Below are 20,481 nucleotides of genomic sequence, written 5' to 3' on the forward strand. Positions count from 1 at the left end.
ATGCAGAAAGGAAGCTGATTTGCATAATTAAGTGCTACAGAGAAAAAGCAACAAAGTTTGTTAGTTTTACAACTATGAGTTTAATAGTGTGCTAGATTGCCTTCCAGTACAAAGAGTTATTCCTGCTCAAAAATCCTTTTAAAGTTAAACGTTCACTGTTCAACATATATTCTTTTTCTTTTTTTAGACACATGTATTGATATATATTGATATATATATATTTTAAAAAGGAATCCAAAGCAGAGACAAATACAATTAAAGTGGTTAATAATCACAGAAGTGGTAACAGTTAGTAACCTACACTCGGCACTGAAGAGTAGATTAATGTTGAACTACACTGTTAATTGTCACACTTGTACACAAAAAAGGCACAGGAGGCAAGCAATGCCGATCTCAAAGGTTCAAGTTAATACAGAAAACATCAGAGACTCCAGGATCTTCAGGACAACTCGGAAGATAGAAATCAAATCAAATTATTCTCCATAATAAGGCATTATGTTCTTATCTGAAAAGGTCATTTAATGTTATTTTCACGTACAAAATAGAATATAAAAATACATTATAAAGAGATGTTACGACTCCCGTGATTTGTTTCATATCAAGGCATCAGTTGGTTGGTGTGCATGTGAGAGTCACAGTCTGGAGAAAGCAGATACACATGCAAATATATATATATGTGTGCGCACAAATTCATCTCCAACAAAACAATCAAGCAAACAAACAAACAAACAAAACGGGGGAAAAGAAAAAAACAAAACCCAACATAAAATATAAATCTTTTCTTTTTGAGGCCGGTGAACCTCGTATAAACATTTGTAGCTCGTCGCTGCTGCTTTAATACTGCACTTTCAATTCAAATAAGCCAATTTTTGTTTTTTTTTTTTTTTTTGGCACTAAAAATAAAAACTGAGAAGAGTTACGGGTGCAAAGCCAGATGAAAATGAGGCTGCGACACATTTTGTCGTCCTAATTAATATGCAAAGACCAAATGACATGATTTCATGCTGGTTGGAAACCCATAATGTCGTAAAGATTTGAGTGTAACATTGTTCCATCTCTCGGTTAGAAAAAAAGGCACTGTTGTTGAAGCGAGTACAATACTGCAGTGTGATAAAGGCAAAGGCATCATTGTGTTAAGTCCTCCAGACAAAGTGCAACCTTCCTCCTGTGTTTGTGTATCTGTACTGTAAGTGGAAAAACAGCCTTGGCATTTATATGTCAACGCACACGGTGATGTGCCGGTATCAGGGTGTTTTTTTTTGTTGTTGTTGTTTTTTTTTTGTTTTTTTTTTACTTCTTTAGGCACAAAAAAACCCAACTCAAGAGATATTCTGGCATTTTCAGTCGCTTATGTTTCCCCTCACGGAGCACCTGTTGCTTTACGGAGCTGCTTTGACATTTCGCTTAACTCAACCAGGGAAAAATCAGGGACGTAATCAAGCACGAAATAACAAACTCTTAAAAAAAAAAGAAAAGAAAAAAAAAGTGACATTTTAACAGATTTGGAAGTGTGCAGTGATCAGCCAAAGCATAAGAACGCCGTTTCTGTTGGGTATAACACAACAGGTCTGCAATAAACCGCCCCCCTCCTCCCCTTGAGGATTCAAGCGTTCAGGCTTGATTGAGAGACAAGTAATTTGTCTGAGCTGTCACTTTGGAGGCTTTGATTTGTGATTCGCTGACTCACAGCGGAAGCCGTCATAACCGTTTTGTCACCTTCATTTACAAGAATCGGGTGGACAAAGTAGAACTAAGCGCAGTTCAACAGCACCACAAACTACAGCCTATAAAATGAAAAGAGTTTAACACGTCTCTCAAACAGGTTTGTCAGTAATTTCGGATCCGTAGCAGGGCCGTTGTGTTACACTCACTGTGAAACCTGTCAGTGGTTGGGATGTTTTGGCTGATTGGTCGACACTCATTTGCCAGTTTATTATGAACTAAAATACAAAAAAAAGTCTACGGCGAAGTCGCTAATGTTCGGCTTTTAATAAATCCGGGTGTCTTCCCCCCCCCCCCCGCTCCTAATATCTTTAACCGTTCCATCGACATTCAAAAGTGTGTATTAGCAACAGCCTCCAAAATGGCAATTAAAATGAATCGGATTCCATACAAACTGAAAATGATACGCATGTGAGCGTAGATTAAGAGGGGAAACACCAATTATGTGTTGTTATGTGTAAATAAACGACGATTTGTTGGCCCAATCAGAAGTGTCGAGTTAGGAAAAATACCACCATGTATGTTGGAGGGTTCATGGACGGTTTCTGCGCTGGGTAAGTACAAATATCACCATAATGAGTATAGTTACTGTGCTATTAATGGAGTAGTGTTATTGCATCAGCTCAGAGAGACAGTTTGGCATAGCCAGGGATTGTTTCAGAGCCCTTCACCAGTCTGTCTATGCATGACAACAACCGATTGAGATTTTGGCTGTTGGATGACGATAAAAAAAATATGTGGCTTTTGAGAGGAAGGCACGTTTGGTTTTAGTTAGGACTTGATGATGGGCGGGGTCCCAGGGGTTATTCCCATGATCGCTGTCGTCTGGTTGGTTGGTTAGACAGAAGCAGCCAGGTTGTTTCCAATGTGCTGGTCTCTGGTTGGCTGAGCTGGGGGAGTGGCAGGGGCCGTGGGCCAATGAGCACGCCAGCAGGCAGAGATGGGTGGGTCATCAGTGGGCGGAAAGGTCAGAAGGTCAAGGGGTCATGGGTTAGTTGCCGTGGCAGCTAGAGTTAGACAGACAGAGACGGACAGACGTGGAAAGGAAACAAAAAGGGCACATAAAAGGGGACATAAAAAGAAAAAAAGATAGAAGAGAGATTAGTGTCAGCTAGTGGCGTCAGGATGACAACAAGGCAGATCTACTGCAGTCACACAGCACGAGGGGCGAGCGGTGGAAATAGCACAACGCCTTCATGAGCCACGCATCGCCATTCTCAGGGACTCACATCAAGCGCCGGGTGTTGACATAAGGAATGGCTGGTAGGCGATGCTCACATGTGCTCATGAAGGTGTTTTGCATGGGTAGAAGTTACCCCTCCGATCATGTGACTGCTGCTATAGTGATACTACTCATGCTAGCTGGGCTACGTCTAGCAGACAGACAGTGAAACCATGGACAGAGAGGGAGACAGCATGGTTTCATGTGGGTGAGAGAGTGACCTTTAATGTCCAAAGAGAAGCGTCTGGGCTTCAGAACTACTTTCTCTTCCTGACAAGTAGAGCCATTGTTCAGCAGCAGGCGTAAGATCTTGATGTTGTGATTAAGGTTGACTGATTATTGATTATGGTTTGATTTGTTTGCTATGAAGTATTAGAAGAGCACCTAAAAAAACTACGGTGAGCAAAGAGGTACCACAAGAGACAGCGATGAGAGGTTAAGAGATGGTGATTTTAGAGAAACATCTTAACAATAGACAGTCTAACTACAAGAATTTAGAGGCTTTGGCTTTCTTTTGAGATTTTTTTCAATAGTCGTCTTTATTGCCTTTTAGTGTTTTTTGTCCATCGTGTACAACAAGAGCGCCACCGCTCACACACATACATATTGTAGCTAGCTAGTCCATTTCTATTGCATAAAACAGTCATGAGGCCTGTGAATTGAGAAGGTCACCTCATCTTAAATACACAGAGCAAAATACTGCCTTCATTGCCACCATCGCGGTGACTAAAACAGTAGTAGCTACACACCTTGAATAAAGTTTGAAGTTTACATGGAGATACTTCATCTATAAAAAGCATACCGTAAAAACAAAAATAAAAATGTACAAACTAAAAAAAAAAAAAAAAAAAAAAAAAAATACTACAAGTATTTCCAAGCGATCTTGTTCCATAAGCTTCATATAAGCACTTAAATCCTTAAAATCCCTATATACAAATTTATTTTGCAGCTAAATACATGGTAACAGCACCACTCTGGCTAGGAAATATATGAAAGATGTAAACAGTCCCAATGATAAAGTCCAGTGGGCGACTGATAAGACCACAAACAACAGTATTTCATACAAAAGAGCTTGTAACACAGACTTCAGTAGTTATCACACGCTGTGTTTTAGTAGTAAAGACCATAATGCACTTGAATTGAATGACCTTAAGATAACAATCACTGGTATTTTTAAGTATCATTGGGCACAACACAGGAATTACTTTAGAATAAAAAATACATTTTGTGGAAATCTACTGGAATGAAATTGGGTATAAATATAACTTCCCACACTTTTTGCAGGGTAATAAGTAGTATAGAAGAGATAAACAACAACAACAACAACAAAAAAAAAAAAGTTCTGAGAGAGGACTCCAAATCCAGAGTCACAAGGACCGAGTCACATGAATGGAGTGATCCACTCTAATTGAGAGGGTCCCAGCCCGCAAGCCGTCCAGTTTATCTACGAGGCGAGCAAAGATAACCGCTGCAGCTGTCACCCCTGACATGGTTCCTCCCAATCTGCTCACTTATTTCACTTTTACTGCAACAAATACTGTTTCACATTTTACACTGAAGCTGCTTCAGCGTGTGACCTTTAGCCTGATACAGTTATTTCTTTTTTTAGGCATGCCGTATTACAGACACACATAAACTGGTCCATTGGTCTGCATGCACGCACACTAACACACACACATACACACATAAAGTGGCTGGTGAGCTAACTAACCTCTGTCTGTGGTCACTACCCTTTGGTAAGGATGGATTCTCTTGTCGTGGCGTCGTACCTTAGTGGTCATGGCACCTGCTAACAGCGCGATGACATTGCCAAAACAGAACACAGAAGGTTACTCATCAGAAAGACATCAGACAGTCTACCCATGGCACCAACATCAGTGAAACCAGGGAATTTACAAAGTGTTCAAGGCTGTGGGTGAAAAGAAGTCAAACATCACGCTTGAAAGAGACAGAATTCTTGTTGTTTTGTGGTCTTCTGTTCTCTAAAGAAAAGATTAATCCAAACCCCTAATTTCTAACTAAGCTTCACTAGTAGGTTCAACATCAGCTGTAAGCAAAGTCACTCTATAGCTCTGTAATCAAAATAAGCTTCAACATATATTAAATCACAAACAGCGGAGCTAAAATACCTATGGGTTCACTAAAATGTGTTAAAATTACAAGCGGAAGCTGAACTATTAAAAAAAGGTAAATAGGTTACGGTGTCACACCACAACACTAGTCTGCTAATACAAAGAGGCAATTAACAGAGTCATTAGCGAAGCAATGGACACTTGACTACAGAATGACTGTCGAGGAATCTGTCATCCTAAAGTATGAGCAAACTTTGACTGTTTGCTTTGTAGAACAAGTATGTAGGGGCAAAAAGGGAAGGGGAGGGGAGGGGGAGGGGGTCTCTGCAAGCCAGTCCGTGTGTGCAAGGAAGGGTAGCTATCGCTTAGCCTTTGGTTGGGAAAGCCATACCTGCAAACACACAGGATGAAGGGACTGTTAGCCCAACAATGAGCTTCAGTATACATTTCTATACATCGCGGATGTATTACAAGAGCTGGATCTGACTACCATTTTGTCCCAGGGATGAAACCGCGGTGGTGAGCAGGAAAATGTGAGCCAGAACTGAGTCCTGCCCGCTTTTGGATCGGGTTTACGCCATTTTGGAGGGTATAACTTCAGGCTCTGGTTTGGGTTTGCTGTTTTGTGTCATTTACTCATTCTTCACCAAAACACTTCCACATTTCCAATATGATCATCTGTAATCATGTTTAAATTCTGAGGTCATGTGATGTGAGCCATCTGCTGCAGCTGGACCTGGAGATTAGATATTAATTTAGCTTAAAAATCCCACAGCACGTCAGCTATCTGCCACGTCTTCAAACCACCGATTTAACAAACTTTACTGGAACTGCATTTAAAAAAAAACAGCTATTAGGTTGATGACAAGACGCCAATTATCAATCTTTTTTTTTTAAATTGGCGTAGTACAGTCCACTGTCAGGAGTCCGGGGATTTCGGAATGCTTGGACGCCAGCGAGAACAGCTGCTCAAAGATCAACGGTCCTTACATTTAGTCAGTGACACAACTTCTCAGAAATGGTGCTCACCCTCAATTGTCCCAGTAGAGAACCAAACTAGAGACACAGCAACATGGAGAGCTTTAGAGTTGAATCTTTTTGAATTAATAAATAGGTTTCACTGCACAAGTGACAAACAAACTATGGTTTTTACTTCGGAGCATGACTGCCGCCCATCAGTAAAGGGCTGCCCTGAGCAGCTCCGGATTGGTTCTAAAATGTGAGGTTTTGTCAAGTTCTCTGACGCTTTCCATCGCTTTGAAGCAATAAAACCTCAGAGAACGTGGTCGGTCTCTACAAGCGTCGCCTTTAGAAGCGGACCTGTGAGTCTAGACGTCATCAGAATGTCAGAACCAGAGAAAGGAGAGACACGTTTTGCGATTGGTGAGCAACTTCTATTGGAGTCAGGTTTCCAGTTCTCATAATACATCCATTGTCTATGTAGGACTGATATGAACTTTTGCATGTATTTACCTAATACTCCAGTTGAGTCAATCGGGTATTCCAATATGGAGGGCGTGAGTGTGTAGGGATACTCGTAGGGTGTGTAGATAATTCCAGATTCAGGTCCTTGCTGCACCAGTGCCGGATGCGGATTGCCTCCTGGCACGAGGGTGGAACTCTGGATCTGACGAATCAGAGGCATGATGGTTGGCGTGGTTACAGGGGCGGGGTTGCGCAAGGTGGGAGGCAGGACGGGTGTTGGGCCTGTGATGATTCGAGGGGCCTGAGGGGTTGCTAGAGGAAAAGCGGCCGTGGCTGTACGGCACACAAACATACGATAATTCAAGTATGTACACATCCACCCACACACCCACACACACACACACACACACACACACACACAATGGACAGGGAAGAAGAAGAAAGCACAAACACTCTATTTAACAGGAGAAACAGAGGCATTGTTCACATATACAGTGGACTCCTGTACAGAGACCCCTCTTTGTCACCCACCAACCCGCATCCACAAGTAAACCATGATATCATTCTTACGTGTCTTGACATTGGCGTCTCTATAGGTTCCATTGAGAATGGCCAGCTCCATCAACTGCATTTTCTTCAAGTTGTCCTCCCCCTCGGCCTACACAAGCACACACAGAGCGGGTCAATCATCTGGATTAGCGAGGACTCTCAGTCGGTTTAACAGTCCATGAATATAGGTTAAAATGTTTCTTTCATTATCTCAAACCAGACCTTGAACAGAGCCACTCCAGCTCACAGGACATATGCAGTGTCCTTCTTAGGTCCAGTTACATCTTGGTGAAAAGCTTGTCTGATTTACTGTCTGAGAGCGAGGTCAGCTGAGTTACACTGCCACATGTCATCAACTTTACCCTCCACACACCGCGCAAAAACATAGATTAACAGGTGTTCAGCTCCCGATTGCTTGTAGACATTTCTTAAATCCTTAACATTTAGGGTTGGTAGATCCCGTGCTGTGATTGAAGAAAAAAGTAATGACTGACTGCTGCAATAGAATTCCCCCTGCTGGTCTTTTCAGTCTGTTTCTATTGTTGCAAATAATGCAGAGGAAAAAGAGGAAGGAGTCTTGGGATTTCAAAATATATGTCTTTGTATATATATATACATATATATATATATGTGTGTGTGTGTGTGTGTGTGTGTGTGTGAGAGAGAGAGTGTGTGTGAGAGTGTGTGTGAGAAAGTGGGTAAATTAGACAGTGTGTGTGCAATGTTCCACTGTGTGTTTCTTGTTTGTTGCATTTGTATGTGCGGGGTGGGATGTAGGTGGGCTCGAGAATGTGAGAAATGTTGAGGAGTCCAATCAAAATGTCCTCTTGTGTGGACAACAAAAAAAGCCCAGGGAGAAAAAGGAATATTGTAGCCAGGAGTTGGGAATGAAGTGAGTTGTGAACGAGTGAAAGGAGTGATGGAGTGGGGAGAACGAGTGAACAGACTCTCCATTCATTCCCTCAGCCTTTCAAACAACCCGGGGTTACCATGGAAACCCCTTTATGCGTGTTCCCTAATTACCCTAACCCCTTACACATACTCTCATACAGAGAGAGAGACACACACACACACACACACACATACACACAAACACAAAAAGACACAAACACACACACTTTTGGACTGACAATCCCCTTCCCCCTTCCATGCATACCAACACAGTGAACTCTCATCCAGTCACACTGAGTTTTTCCATCCGTTCAGTCCATCAGAACAGATACTGTGAGGTCGAAGTGATACTCACAGCCGGTACGAGAAGTTTCTTGACCTCGTTGATGGCCCGCTGGAGTTTGATCTTGGCACGGTTGTGTGTGTCCTCCACTGTGATGAGGACATGGAGGTCCTCGCTGAGGTGCTCCCAGTTGGGCTTACCTCGGTTCATCTCCTCCTGGGACACAAAGAAACTTATGAAATGCTGGGTTTAAATGCATGACAAGGTTTTCCCACCACCGCAGAGAGGGAACAGGACTCTCTTCTTGTTTGGCTCTGTTATTGGCTGACGACACACACACACACACACACGCACACGCACACGCACACACACACACACACACACACACACACACACACGAGGATCAAGGTCATGTCATTGGGCTTGGTTATCAAACTCATGGAATAACTATGTTGCAATGTACTGTTAAACTTTATCGGATGTTCTGCACTCCCATTCTTTCTTTCTCACCCAACGTTCTACATCTTCTCCAACAACTCACGTCATTCTTTGGCACTGTTCACTGTTCTCAAGTCTTTTTGTTTTTGTTTGTTGCAAAAAAAAAACCCCAAACAACAACAACAAAGAAACCCAGCGCCGGACAGAATACAAAATAAACTGCTTTTCTAATCTTGAAAAAAATGACAATAACAACAAACCGCTCTGTTTCTAAAGACGTAAAATTGTGGTATTAAGGATTCATGGTCTTCTACCTATCATAGGGTGTCACTGGAGAAACTGGGATGATACGGAGCCATGGTGCATTGAAGAAAGTAGCATCATATGGAGGAAGTGGCGCTGACTTTCTGGAATAAACTCTTGTCACCTGCCGCAATCTCATTCTTTTACTCATTAAACACAGCTTGTGACCGCAGGTGAGAGTTGGAACGTAAAGCGAGAGTTTAACCCTCACCTTATGCTAAATGAGTTAGCATTCCTTGTTTCCTACAGTGTTTCCCATGCTGCCTCTCTTGATTTGCAGTGTGAAAAATGAGCTACTAGCTTGTTTATCCATTTACCCTGAAACTAGAATTACTAACGAGTGTTTGTTTGCTTCTGCCAGAAATGGCCAGAAGGGTTGTTTGTTTTTGTGAATTATGATGTCAAAGTGAAGCTCACTGTTGAGCTTTTGGATACAAAATGCAATCAATCCAATGAATTCTTAAACTACGGACAAAATCCTCTGAATTCAGAGTGACCTTGACCTTTGACAAATCAAAGTCTTCTCAGGTAATCCCTGAACCCAAGTCCCAAATCTGAAGTAATTCCTTCCGAGCGTTCCAGAGGTACAGCCTTCATGAAAATGGGATGCACGGAAAGACAAACCGAAAACATGGAGCCTCCGGCCACAGCTGTCACCAGCATGGAGGCATGACAACACAAACATAGGCCTCTTTTCAATTTTCTGTTTATGAGCAATTTTGTGTTCCAAAAATAGATGTTTTAACAGAACACTAGCTGTCTACTCTTGACTAGATTCTTTTTATTCTGATCGTTACAATATAGAAGATCATTAGAAATCGACCTTGTCTGATTCCCTGACTTTCCTCTGTTGCCATAATGAAGATACTTTGGTTAAAAATGAATTGTACGCACTGTTAATTGATAAAATCATTCATGTCTGCCTCAGCATGATGTACTGTATATTAATTTTGGTAATCCATTAACTTCTAATGGAACACCTTCATCAGAACAGTTTTCACTGTTTTTTTTTAAATTATTTTTTTGGTTTATTTCAGACAAACACCAGCAAAACTAACAAAAATCATTCAGACTCAGGTCCATGTTGTGTTTAGTGCTAACAGGGTGGCGTAGGAATAAGTGCTAAAACCAGAAGGTAAAGTTAATTTGAATATGCGATTCACTTATATCAAAGTCCATGGGATTTCTGAGGCAGTTTTCGAATACCTGACAAAACGGGTCTGTGGTTCACACTAAATTAAGTGTGTTTAACAGTTTTTTCCTACGCAATAAAACATGAGAAAAGAAAACACTTGTGAATTTCAAAGCATTCCCGTGTCACGCTAACAAGTGGCTAAACAAAACAGCAAATGTTGTCAAGCTGAGCCCAGAAGAAGTACAAAGCTAATCGTGTTGTTGGCTGCGTTGTCTGTGCATAGCATGACGGTAGCATTGCACTTTTACATTTACAAAAGCTCCAAAGAGGCAATAATACAATAATAAATTACAGAGCTTTTTTTCAGCAATTATCAAAAATCCTATCCACTGGCTTTTTGTTGACGGAACTCATAACTCCCTGCGACACCCTGCTAGCAATGTTTCATAAGCTAACATGCTAAAGTGAGACGATGACCACGGTTAAAAACTCCTGACAATCATGACCTTCATAGTCAAACTCAATAACTCACACATTATATTTGTTGAATACAAAACCCAGCAAAAAGTTTCAGTGTATAAACTGCTTTGAATTTAAAGGGGGTGGGGGGGTCAAACATTGGAACCGGTTCTTGGCTGAGAGATGGAACTTCCAGCCCAAGCTAGCTGTTCCGCTCTGATTGAAGTCTTTATGCTATGCTAAGCCTTTGCTGGCTGTAGCACTCTTTCAACCATAGGGTTATGAATGTGGTTTTAGTTTTGCCCAAATTATTCCTGTACGTTGCAAGGCTGCCACCATGATTGTGGTTGTCATGGCCAAAAACTTTTAGTTAATCAAAAATATTGTAGAATTTTATTTTATTTCAAGTGCAACATAGTCTGCCCTGGTTGAAACAGGAATTACGAAACCTTCCATCTCAGTATGGTGCGCAGGCAGATTAAATCGTCTGTGGATGTTTTGTCAAGTGGGATGTATCGTTTTGAAGAGCACTAAAAGTCAACATCTTTCTCTCTCCCCCCCGTTGCCTCCCACTGTGTCTCTGTTTTCCTTCCTCTCTGTCTCTGTGTGTGTCTCTCTCTGAGGGGCGTTCGGGGTAGGGAATGTTCTGGAGAGGGGGGCGGGTGGAATGCTGGACTTGCTCCACCTGCCGTTTGGAAAGCTTGAGCCGACTCCGTCCAACAGCAAACACCAGGGGAGAGGAAGGGAGGACAGATGGACGGAACACCAGGACAGGACAGAAAACCGAGCAATGAAAACTCATTTTGAGAAGACGAAGACAGATTCTGTGCTGCTCCAATATATCTCAAATTTACTTGCCATACATGTCTTTTCCTCGCTAATTTAAAAAAAAAATTGCTTTAAGCCAGATAATTTTGAACGCCATGTCAGAACCAATCAGCTATGAATAGCCTTTGAGGGCAATGGCCAAAATTCCAAAGTTTACTGGTTACAGTCAAACTACAATTTGACAATTTGAGACGTCTTGTTTTTGTCGTTACATATGAATGCAGACAGGTTACAGGATTGTATTCCAGCTCGTGTGTTCCACCTTTAAATGTATTTTTTTTTTTTTTTTGCTCTCCGGACTGTTTTAGCTGCATGGAAATCGAAGCCAGCTCAAATGTGCTCAGTCAATTCTCCTCTGACTAAAAGTGGAAACCAGAACCCTTCCTGTCCCAAAACGTTGCCTGCAGATTCTATACTCATTATGCGGCGTCTGTTTATAGAGGTGACTATGAATGCAACTCTGCCGATGACGGAAACACGCAATATTCACCGCCATCTCAGAAGTGTTATTTCGCGCCATACGGCATCCTGCGTAAAAAGAAAATGTTCAAAATAAAATGTGCCTTTGACATTGACAGTGAGGGTAACGTTGTGAGACAAACCTGTTTGGTGCGTTGTTGTGAAACTGAGACAAGATGCTAAACCTAAGACGGAGACTTGATTTAAACTTGTTTACACCGATCCAACCCTGCAGCTCAAGAATGTGACCTACGGCACAGGTGAGCAGCTACACCTGTGTGCTGGTGCGGCTGGGGCTCACTTCAGTTACACCACCGGAACACGAGTCGGCGTCAGGACCTCTACTGAGCTCTTTGGGTGCTTCAACCAATGGGGGCAAAAACGGAGCTAATAAATGTTGTTCAGGAACCCTAACCCGAACACTGACCCTGTGTAGAAGGACTAGCGGACCGGTCCCAGTGGTCTGCCGCTATGCAAGGTTGCATTTCTAGGGAGGTACACATCACTCTAAGTATAAATCAAGCTTTAATAATGATTCCTGTTGATAAATATGCAAAAATATGCACAAGGTCTGTCAAACACGATGACAGGAGGGAAGTGTGTCTCATTGTGTGTTTCTTGACGTGCGTACCTTCTTCTTGTCTCTCATGGAGCCTTTTCCTCGCACCATAATCTTACAGCCGGTCTCGGCCTCCAGTTGTTTAGCTGTCAGTCCACGTGGGCCCAGGATCCTCCCTACGAAGTTGAACTACACAAAAGAGCAAAATACACTGAAGAAAAAAAAAAAAAACGCAAAAAAAAAAAGTCTGGAGGAAGAGGGACACATTGTATATGACAGGCAGACACAGTCAAACAGTACACACAATGTGTGTGTACTTGAGTGTGTTTGTTGTTGTTGCATTCATGATGTGTTTGTGTTACTAAGAGAGACAAAAATAGCTCATTATATGGGTGCTGGCTAGTGCTGCTGGCATGACAGGACAGCGGCGTTCTCTTAACCTTATCTGTCACTAAGACTGAGTGATTAACTAGACAGCTGCCCCTCTGTGTGTGGCTGGAGTGAGTGTGTGTGTGTGTGTGTGTGTGTGTGTGTTTGTCTTCATACACCTCTCTCTCTATCTCAACATTTGTCCAGCAGCACCTTCCTCTTTTGTTTCACCACCAAAGTCTCCCCAAGTTTGTTTCCTGACCTAATGTTCACTTCGCTAACAGTTGCAACATACCCGCTCCAGGATGACCCTTTACTTACACCAACACACACGCGCGCACACACACACACACACACACACACACACACACACACACACACACACACACATCTTGATAGAGGAACTGCTCGCTAAATTTAACCTTGATCTCAGCGGTTCGCCAGTGCTCTCCTGAGTGTGTGTGAGTGTGTGTGTGTGTGTGTGGGTGTGTGTGTGTGTGAGTGAGTGTCCTGTTAGACTCCTGTCATGTGAGTGAGGACAGCCTGTCATTGTATTCGGTGATTGGCGAGCTGATGCATGGAGAAAATCATGTGAGCCATTCATTCTGGATCAGCGCAACTCATACTGAAGTACTTAACTGTACTTGATGTGAGTATTTGGGCGTACTGGAAGGTAACTTTACTTCATAGCAGCGCAGTGCGCTAGTCTTTATATTTGGTGTGAAGTGTTAATCCCCGTTTTTTTTTTAAAGCTTTTATAAATATTTACGAAGCCCTGAAACCAGTGTCTCAGCCACTCAATTTACATTAATACACAGCAGCTTCGAGTAAACAACATTTCTCATTCATGTTTTAATCTCAGAGTCGATGGTTCATTATTGATCCCTTTTTTCCTCCCCATGTTGGATTACATCAGTGGGTGTGAGCAGAGATGATCTCAGAGTGAAATCAGCTTTTTCAAATGACATATAAAGCTCCGCCTCTCTTTCTGTCACTGAGAGGAGATAAAATAACAACAGTGAAAAGTAAACAGAAACTCCTCTGAAGGGGTCAAAGGTCATGGATGTGTCCACTCACATCAGGGTACTCTTTGACAGGCACGTAGAGCTTCTCCTGCAGCTGAGCTACAGGGCCAATAGCCTCAGGAAGTTCCTCCATGTCCCTCCCGTTGAACATGCCTCCGTTCACCGTGTCGTTGTACATGTCTTTACGTACTCTGCCGATCTCTGAAAGACAGCAGAAGAGGGACACAGGTGGCGACGTGAACTCGAAGCTGTCCGCCAACATGGCCGTTCATTACTCGGGATGATGATTCACAGTCACCAGAGCCACAGGAGGAGCTGAGTGTGACAGCAGACAGACGGGCAGGCAGGGAGACAATCACAGGCATTCTACACCACAATGTAGAATCTGTCCACTGAATGCTTTGCAATCAAGCCCGCCGCTATTACTGCTAATCTCTCGCCTTCGATCCCTGTCTCCAGCAGAGTCCAACATGGACACACGCTGCTCCCCTTTCAACTCTGTAAATAATGCTTGGGGGGAAAAAAAAACAACAACCCATAGGCGTTAGCAGGGGTCACTGTGACCTACCTAACATGGCGTCCTAGACCAATCCAGTTAGTCAACAACAAAGCGTAGACAGTTGATTTATTTAAATCTAAAAAAAAAAGAAGTTGTGATCATTTTGGCATTCAAATTCATTTTTTTTTTTTTTTAGTTTTGAGTGTTTGTGCAGAAGCATCACAGACTGATGATGTTTATCTGCCTCCAGTCTGTTTGCTTAAGGGGTCGTCGACTCAGTGACCAATGCTAGCTTCTGATGCCTTTGTAATGACACGCTAGCACAATAATAACTGACTGCTGCGCCACACAAACACTTCACGTACACACAGAGCCCCAGCTTGAACTCACACACACACACACACACACACACACACACACACACACACACACACACACACACACACACACACACACACACACGGAATAACTGCCTTGAGGCACAAATATCATCTGACCTAAGCAGGCTGACAGCCACGTCTCCCCGCTCTGACAGTGATAACTCCGACCATAATAACTACAGTAGGAAGCTATAATTACAGCCGCAGCTACAGTGACAACTATGATCCTCTAATAACCTATTCTGACCTGTTCCACACCAAGAGTGACTATTAACAACACACACACACACACACACACACACACACACACACACACACACACACACACAAATCTGCACATGCAAGCTTTTGTCTGCTGATGCTGCTGATGGAAAACGAGAAGTGAAAGAGAGTTAAAGGAGGGAGATAAAAAAAAGGGGGAGCTGAAGTCTTATCTTCACACTTCAACGTGTCATGGTTTATATATAGAGCGGACGAGACTGCAGTATCGCCGCCATGCAACCAACATGCACCTTGACAAGCACTCTGTCGTTACCCTCCTCAAACAGAGCGCGAACCCCTGCACCCACAGGCTTAAAGTGACTCAGGCCTTTCTCCATAGACGCGAGTGGCGTCATGAAGCGTATCAGGCCGGGCTGTCAGTCTTTAATATTCTCACAAATCGACTTAAAAGTGACCTGATTGCCAGGCGTAGAGGTCGTTAGGTCCGGGGGCCACCTCGCTGCCTCGTCAGACTTGTCATAGAGCACAAAGTCCTACGTGATCTTAATGCACGCCAGCAACCATAGACTCAGCTGGTGTGAAGCATGACATTTACAAGGAGAGCATGAGTGAGATTTAAGAAACCAGACACTTTTTTAACCTGCTGTGATGGCGGTTTGAGCGCCTTCTGAGACGTTCTTGATCACATCATATGCAGCTGTAAGTCAATGAGCCTTTTTTTGTTCTGTTTTTTTGTTTTTGTAGCCTGGAATCAAATAATTCACACAGTGACATGCTCTCGTTCCTGCACAGGGATGGGCTGCAGTATTCACATAAGCCTGCGCATTAGGTCACTGGGAAAGACTAACAACTGTCTGTTTGTTCCCATCACCAACTGATTCCGTGCGTGTGTGTGTGTGTGTGTGTGTGTGTGTGTGTGTGGTAGAGACTGAAAGAAGAAGAAGAGAGAGACATGGAGGGGGGGAGAAAAGCTGTCTTAGATGTGTGTGACAGTCACAGCTCATCTGCTGTGATAAGAAAACAGTAAAATGCCCCTTAAATGTCACTTTGCTCTTTTTTTTTTTTTTTTTTTTTAGATTTCACATTTATTCCCAGTTAAGTTTGTAAAACAAATCATTGTAATGAAAACCATGAACTCATCAGGCACCTCGAACCCCTATGTTTGACAGTTTATTAGCATTAGCATCTTCCAGAGGCCGGGTTTCCTAGTAACCAGAGATGAATTCCCACACTTATTCTTCCGTAAAGCGAGCCGTTCCACGACACGGCCACTACAGGAGGAACTACAGCTTCATCTGAGACGTGACAAGTGCCGTTACCTTCATCCAACAGCCGTTCCAGATGCGTGAAGATGCCGCTGAAGTTGGGCAGGGAACTCATCACCTTCCGGTCGTTCATCAGCTGCATAAGATAGTCCGGGTTGGACTTGGGTCTCTCCTTTACCTCTGTCTCCCCAACCATGGCTTGTTTGTTGTGTGTGTGTGTGTGTGTGTGTGTGTGTGTATGTATGTATGTGTGCGTGTGTGTGTATGTGAAAAAGAGATGTTTTTCAAGTAAACTAAAAAAAAAAAAAAAAAAAACTTAAAAAAGGCAACAACAACTTAATGGTGGGGAATGTTGTTTGTGGTATTTTTTTTTCAAAAAACAAAAACAAAAACAAAAAAAACTCTCCCCGAGATTGAAGCGCTGCCCCACCGGCCCGAGACACGCTGACCACCTCCTCCTCTTTTGCGGTTACAACTCAAATCTCCAGTTAAATCGACTGTCCTGCGTTGTTCTGAACGTGTGAACCCCTCTCCTCTTCCTTCCGAAGCGGTGCCCCGCTCCACCACCTCCACCACCAGACTTCTGTCGGGCTCCGGAGTTTGAAACAAAAAAAGAAAGAAAGAAAGAAAGAAAGAAAGAAAAAAGTTCCTCTCAAGTTGGGAGTTTTTTGTTTTTTGTTTTTGTCCGCTGTGTTTGTTTGACAACGCACGCGACACTTTAACCGAGCTCCCCGCGCGTACTTCTTTACACTACTTTATAAAAAAAATTAAACACACACTCTCTCACACACACACACACACACCATCAACTAGTCCCTCCGCGTCTACCCCGCCCGGTGTATCGGTATTCTGCATCGACTCCCTATCATATGATTACAGTAGAGCAGCAGCACGAGTGAGCTCTCGGGAGCGCGTCGCCGCCATCAGAGGGGTGGAGGCTCGTGCTCGTACCCTCATCAGACACTCTCTCTCTCTCTCTCTCTCTCTCTCTCTCTCTCTCTCTCTCTCTCACATGCGCACGCCACAATCACATAATAACAATACACCAGCTTTATATAGACATACACCTGTTCTTTAGCAGTATCTGTCCATCACCGTGACAGCTTTGTGTGTGTGTGTGTGTGTGTGTGTGTGGTTCCATTTCTTGCGACTCAAAACTACTTCTTGCGAGTTTCATCTTCTCGTTTCTTGGAGTTCTGGAATTCTCATACTCTCCTTTATATACTTTTGGGGACGTGTGTTCCCCCACAGTGAGAAAAAAAGTCGTTTTTTTTATTTTTTTTGAATCACCCCCACCACCACCACCCATTTTCCTGAACATCTCTTCACTAAATCTTTGTAAAAACAAGACAAAAACAAATCTGATTGTAGTTTTTTTCTCATGTGCAGAGTTGCTTACACCAGGGAGTTCTGGCCTGTATTGAGAACATGTCTGGAGATCATAGGTCTTAATGAATTAATGATAATTACCTCTGAGTTTATTGGCTTCATGAGCTGTCCAGCTAACCCTGAGGAAAGTACTTGGTGTTGAGGACAACAACCCTGCAGTGCATCCTCAATGTAACTCCCATCGTATGATTGATGCTCACTAATAAACGGGCCGTTCCACGTGTGGGCTGTTGATACATGGAGGTCGACTCCACTGATCATTTCTTACTTGCTCGTTTGTTTTCAAAGTAAGATTTTTACCTGTAGAAGAATATTTCTACACCAGTAAATGATCTGGATACTTCACCACCCATTGCTTTTAATGCAGTGTTCACACCCTCCACTATGAGGACTTTAGGTGGGGGTGGGGTGAGGGGGCGAGGGGGCGAGGGGGGGGGGGGGGTCGGGTTTTTGACCAGGTGGACCCTGAAATAATAAGAGAGTGTGAAGTGTGCGCTTGTTCTCGCTGGGTGGCTGCTGCTCGGGCAACTGAAATGTCATTTGTGAAGGAACAGATAGGTGCTAGAGTCTAAACTTAACTTGCTGCAAATCACACAAATGTGCCCTTGCGTGCACGCACACACACACACACACACACACACACACACACACACACACACACACAGGCGAGACAATATGTGTGCCCATGCATGGTTTGACTTAAGCCTGTTGTCAGGCACTCCTGGCCTCTCATCTTTTTCTCTCTCTCTTCTGTTCACTCTTAGTTGTATTTTTGCCTTGTAAGACTAAACTTATGGCAGAAGGTGGGTGGGATGCGGCTGGTTGTGTCTATATCTGCGTGTGTGTGTGTGTGTGTGTGTGTGTGTGTGTGTGTGTGTGTGTGTGTGTGTGTGTGTGTGTGTCAGAGCAGGAGGAATTGTACCGGGGCAGCATGGTAATGGCTGGTCAGCTGGTATGGCGAGTATTCAGGGCGGGGGCAGTGCATTGTCCTCTCATAGCTCCAACAATGCCCCTCTGAGCAGGCCACACATCTACCAGTCACGGGCCTCTCTCTCTCCCACTCTCTGCCCTTGTCTTTGCTTTTCTTTCTGTCTGCCATATTTATTCAGCTATAGTGAAGTGTAAAGTGAGATGTGATAGTTGTTGTGAAAGCCACAGTGCCCCTGACCTTTGGGTGAAACCTCAAGGTCAACCAGCAAGCCGGGTAAATATGAAAGCACATGTCATTCATCTGTTTGCTGTGAAACACACGTTGCATGTGCAATAGTACCGTAAATGATTGATAAACACTTGGATTCTGCATGTGTTCAGCAGCGCAGCTTCTCAATGCATAATTTAGAGGTCTGCATTGATTCATCAGTCAAATTATAGACGCAGAGCTGCTTTAAAAACCCGTCTCCTGTGTGCTCCATCTATGTTTGCTCACATAGGCGACGTCGCCGCTTCACTTTGTTTGCTTGTCTGTTTGCAGGATTGAGCAAAAAAGTGAACCGATGGTTTCCACACCATTCTCGGTCAAAAGATGGCGTCTTGGCCCTTTGGACCCTTGAATTCTTTTTGAATGGCTCGTCATCATCGTGGGATCTGAGACTTTTAATTGCGTTTATACGTGAAGTTTACATCGACTTTGGCGCAAAGATCCGACGTATTTGTAGCGCTTTTGAAAATACTCCCAGATGCAGTGTAAGTGCAGTTCTTTGAGGTTGTGAGGTATATTTTTTCCTCATTTACCAGGAAACAGTTAATTACAAATATAATCCAAACATCAGTGAATGATTAAAATAGTTTTCCAGCCTGAGTCAATTCCACTTTTTCCCACAGTGGCCTGAATGGGGAAGTTGAGAGCGGATGATTCAACATTTAAGGCTTTTTAAAAAAAACAAAAACAAAAAAAACCAACTAAAATACAAAACTTGTAATCATACAGTTTAGTAAAATGAGTCATATTTGGGTGTTTTGTTGTTCCACATGCGTTTCATTTAATCAGCATCAACACATTTTCATCATTGTTGAGGTTTTCCAGCAAAGAGGAGTCCAGCCCAGTCACAAGAATATAGGAGACATGATCATTGATGGAAAGACACCCTCTTGTGGACATGTAGTGTAACTGCAGTCAGAGGCTGCCAGCAGTGGTGTGTGTTGAGGGAATCTGGGAGATTTGACACAGGGGGAGAATGGAAGACATTTTTAGTAAAAAAAAAAAAAAAAAAAATCAATTCAGGGTGGGATGAAAAAGTAGTTGGAGTGTAAGAGAAGTCGGAGAAAATTACACGAATCAACCACTGGAAACCAGTGCTGAGGATCTTTCCCTGATGAGATTCTAACACAGTATTTGGTAACAATCTTAATTTCCAAGAGCGATCGGAAGGATATGGAGTTGATAAGGTGTTTGTGTGTGTTTCTGACATCACGGCAGTGCAACTCAATATTCTGAGCCGATATTTTTCTATTGTGGTGGGAGAAGTATGCAGTTTCTCTAGTTCAGCAAAAGTAGAAATACCCAGATAGAGTAGTATTCTATGAAAAGATTCAGTTCAAAATTCTACTGCAAGTAAAGGTGAAGAAGTCCATCCATCCATTCATTTTCTACCACTTATCCTGTTAAGGGTCGCGGGGGGGGGGGGGGGGGGGGCTATCCCAGCAGCCTTCAGGCGAGAGGTGGGGTTCACCCTGGGTCACCAGTTCATCTCAGGGCCAACACTTATAGACAGACAACCATTGGCTCTCCCAGCCACACCTACGGTCAATTTAGAGTCTGGATTAACCTGGTCCCCTCTTGATGTCTTTGGACTGTGGAGGAAGCTGGAGTACCAGAGAGAACCCACACAGGAACAGGGAGAACATGGAGACTCACCCAGAAAGACCCCGTGCTCCAGCCGGGGCTCGAACCGGAACCTTCTTGCTGTGAGGCGACAGTGCCGACCACTGCACCACCGTGCCGCCAAAAGTGAATAAGTATTTGATCAAAAGTAAAAGTACACTGCCTT

The 20,481-nt window shown here is 43.3% G+C and overlaps 1 protein-coding gene across 6 annotated transcripts; it reads right to left on the reverse strand.

Annotated features, from left to right (window-relative positions):
• Window positions 1–1,271: 1,271 nt before the first annotated feature.
• On the reverse strand, window positions 1,272–16,998 carry qki2 (QKI, KH domain containing, RNA binding 2). 6 transcript variants are annotated; one of them, XM_086195048.1, is made up of 9 exons: window positions 16,160–16,998; window positions 13,792–13,940; window positions 12,418–12,534; window positions 8,237–8,380; window positions 7,012–7,099; window positions 6,490–6,774; window positions 5,408–5,431; window positions 4,656–4,730; window positions 1,272–2,729 (listed from the first exon to the last, which is right to left on the reverse strand). In XM_086195048.1, the coding sequence occupies exons 1-9, from the start codon at window positions 16,299–16,301 to the stop codon at window positions 2,707–2,709; spliced, it is 1,047 nt and encodes a 348-aa protein (XP_086051174.1). In that variant the 5' UTR covers window positions 16,302–16,998; the 3' UTR covers window positions 1,272–2,706. The 6 variants fall into 6 exon arrangements, with proteins under 6 accessions (XP_086051174.1, XP_086051173.1, XP_086051176.1 ...); XM_086195047.1 differs by having other exon boundaries at window positions 4,656–4,733; XM_086195050.1 differs by lacking the exon at window positions 5,408–5,431.
• Window positions 16,999–20,481: the final 3,483 nt, after the last annotated feature.

This window comes from Aulostomus chinensis, chromosome 23 (genome assembly GCF_037954235.1).
Source record: "Aulostomus chinensis isolate RoL2024-O1b breed Wild chromosome 23, RoL_Achi_v1.0, whole genome shotgun sequence".
NCBI lineage: Eukaryota > Metazoa > Chordata > Actinopteri > Syngnathiformes > Aulostomidae > Aulostomus > Aulostomus chinensis.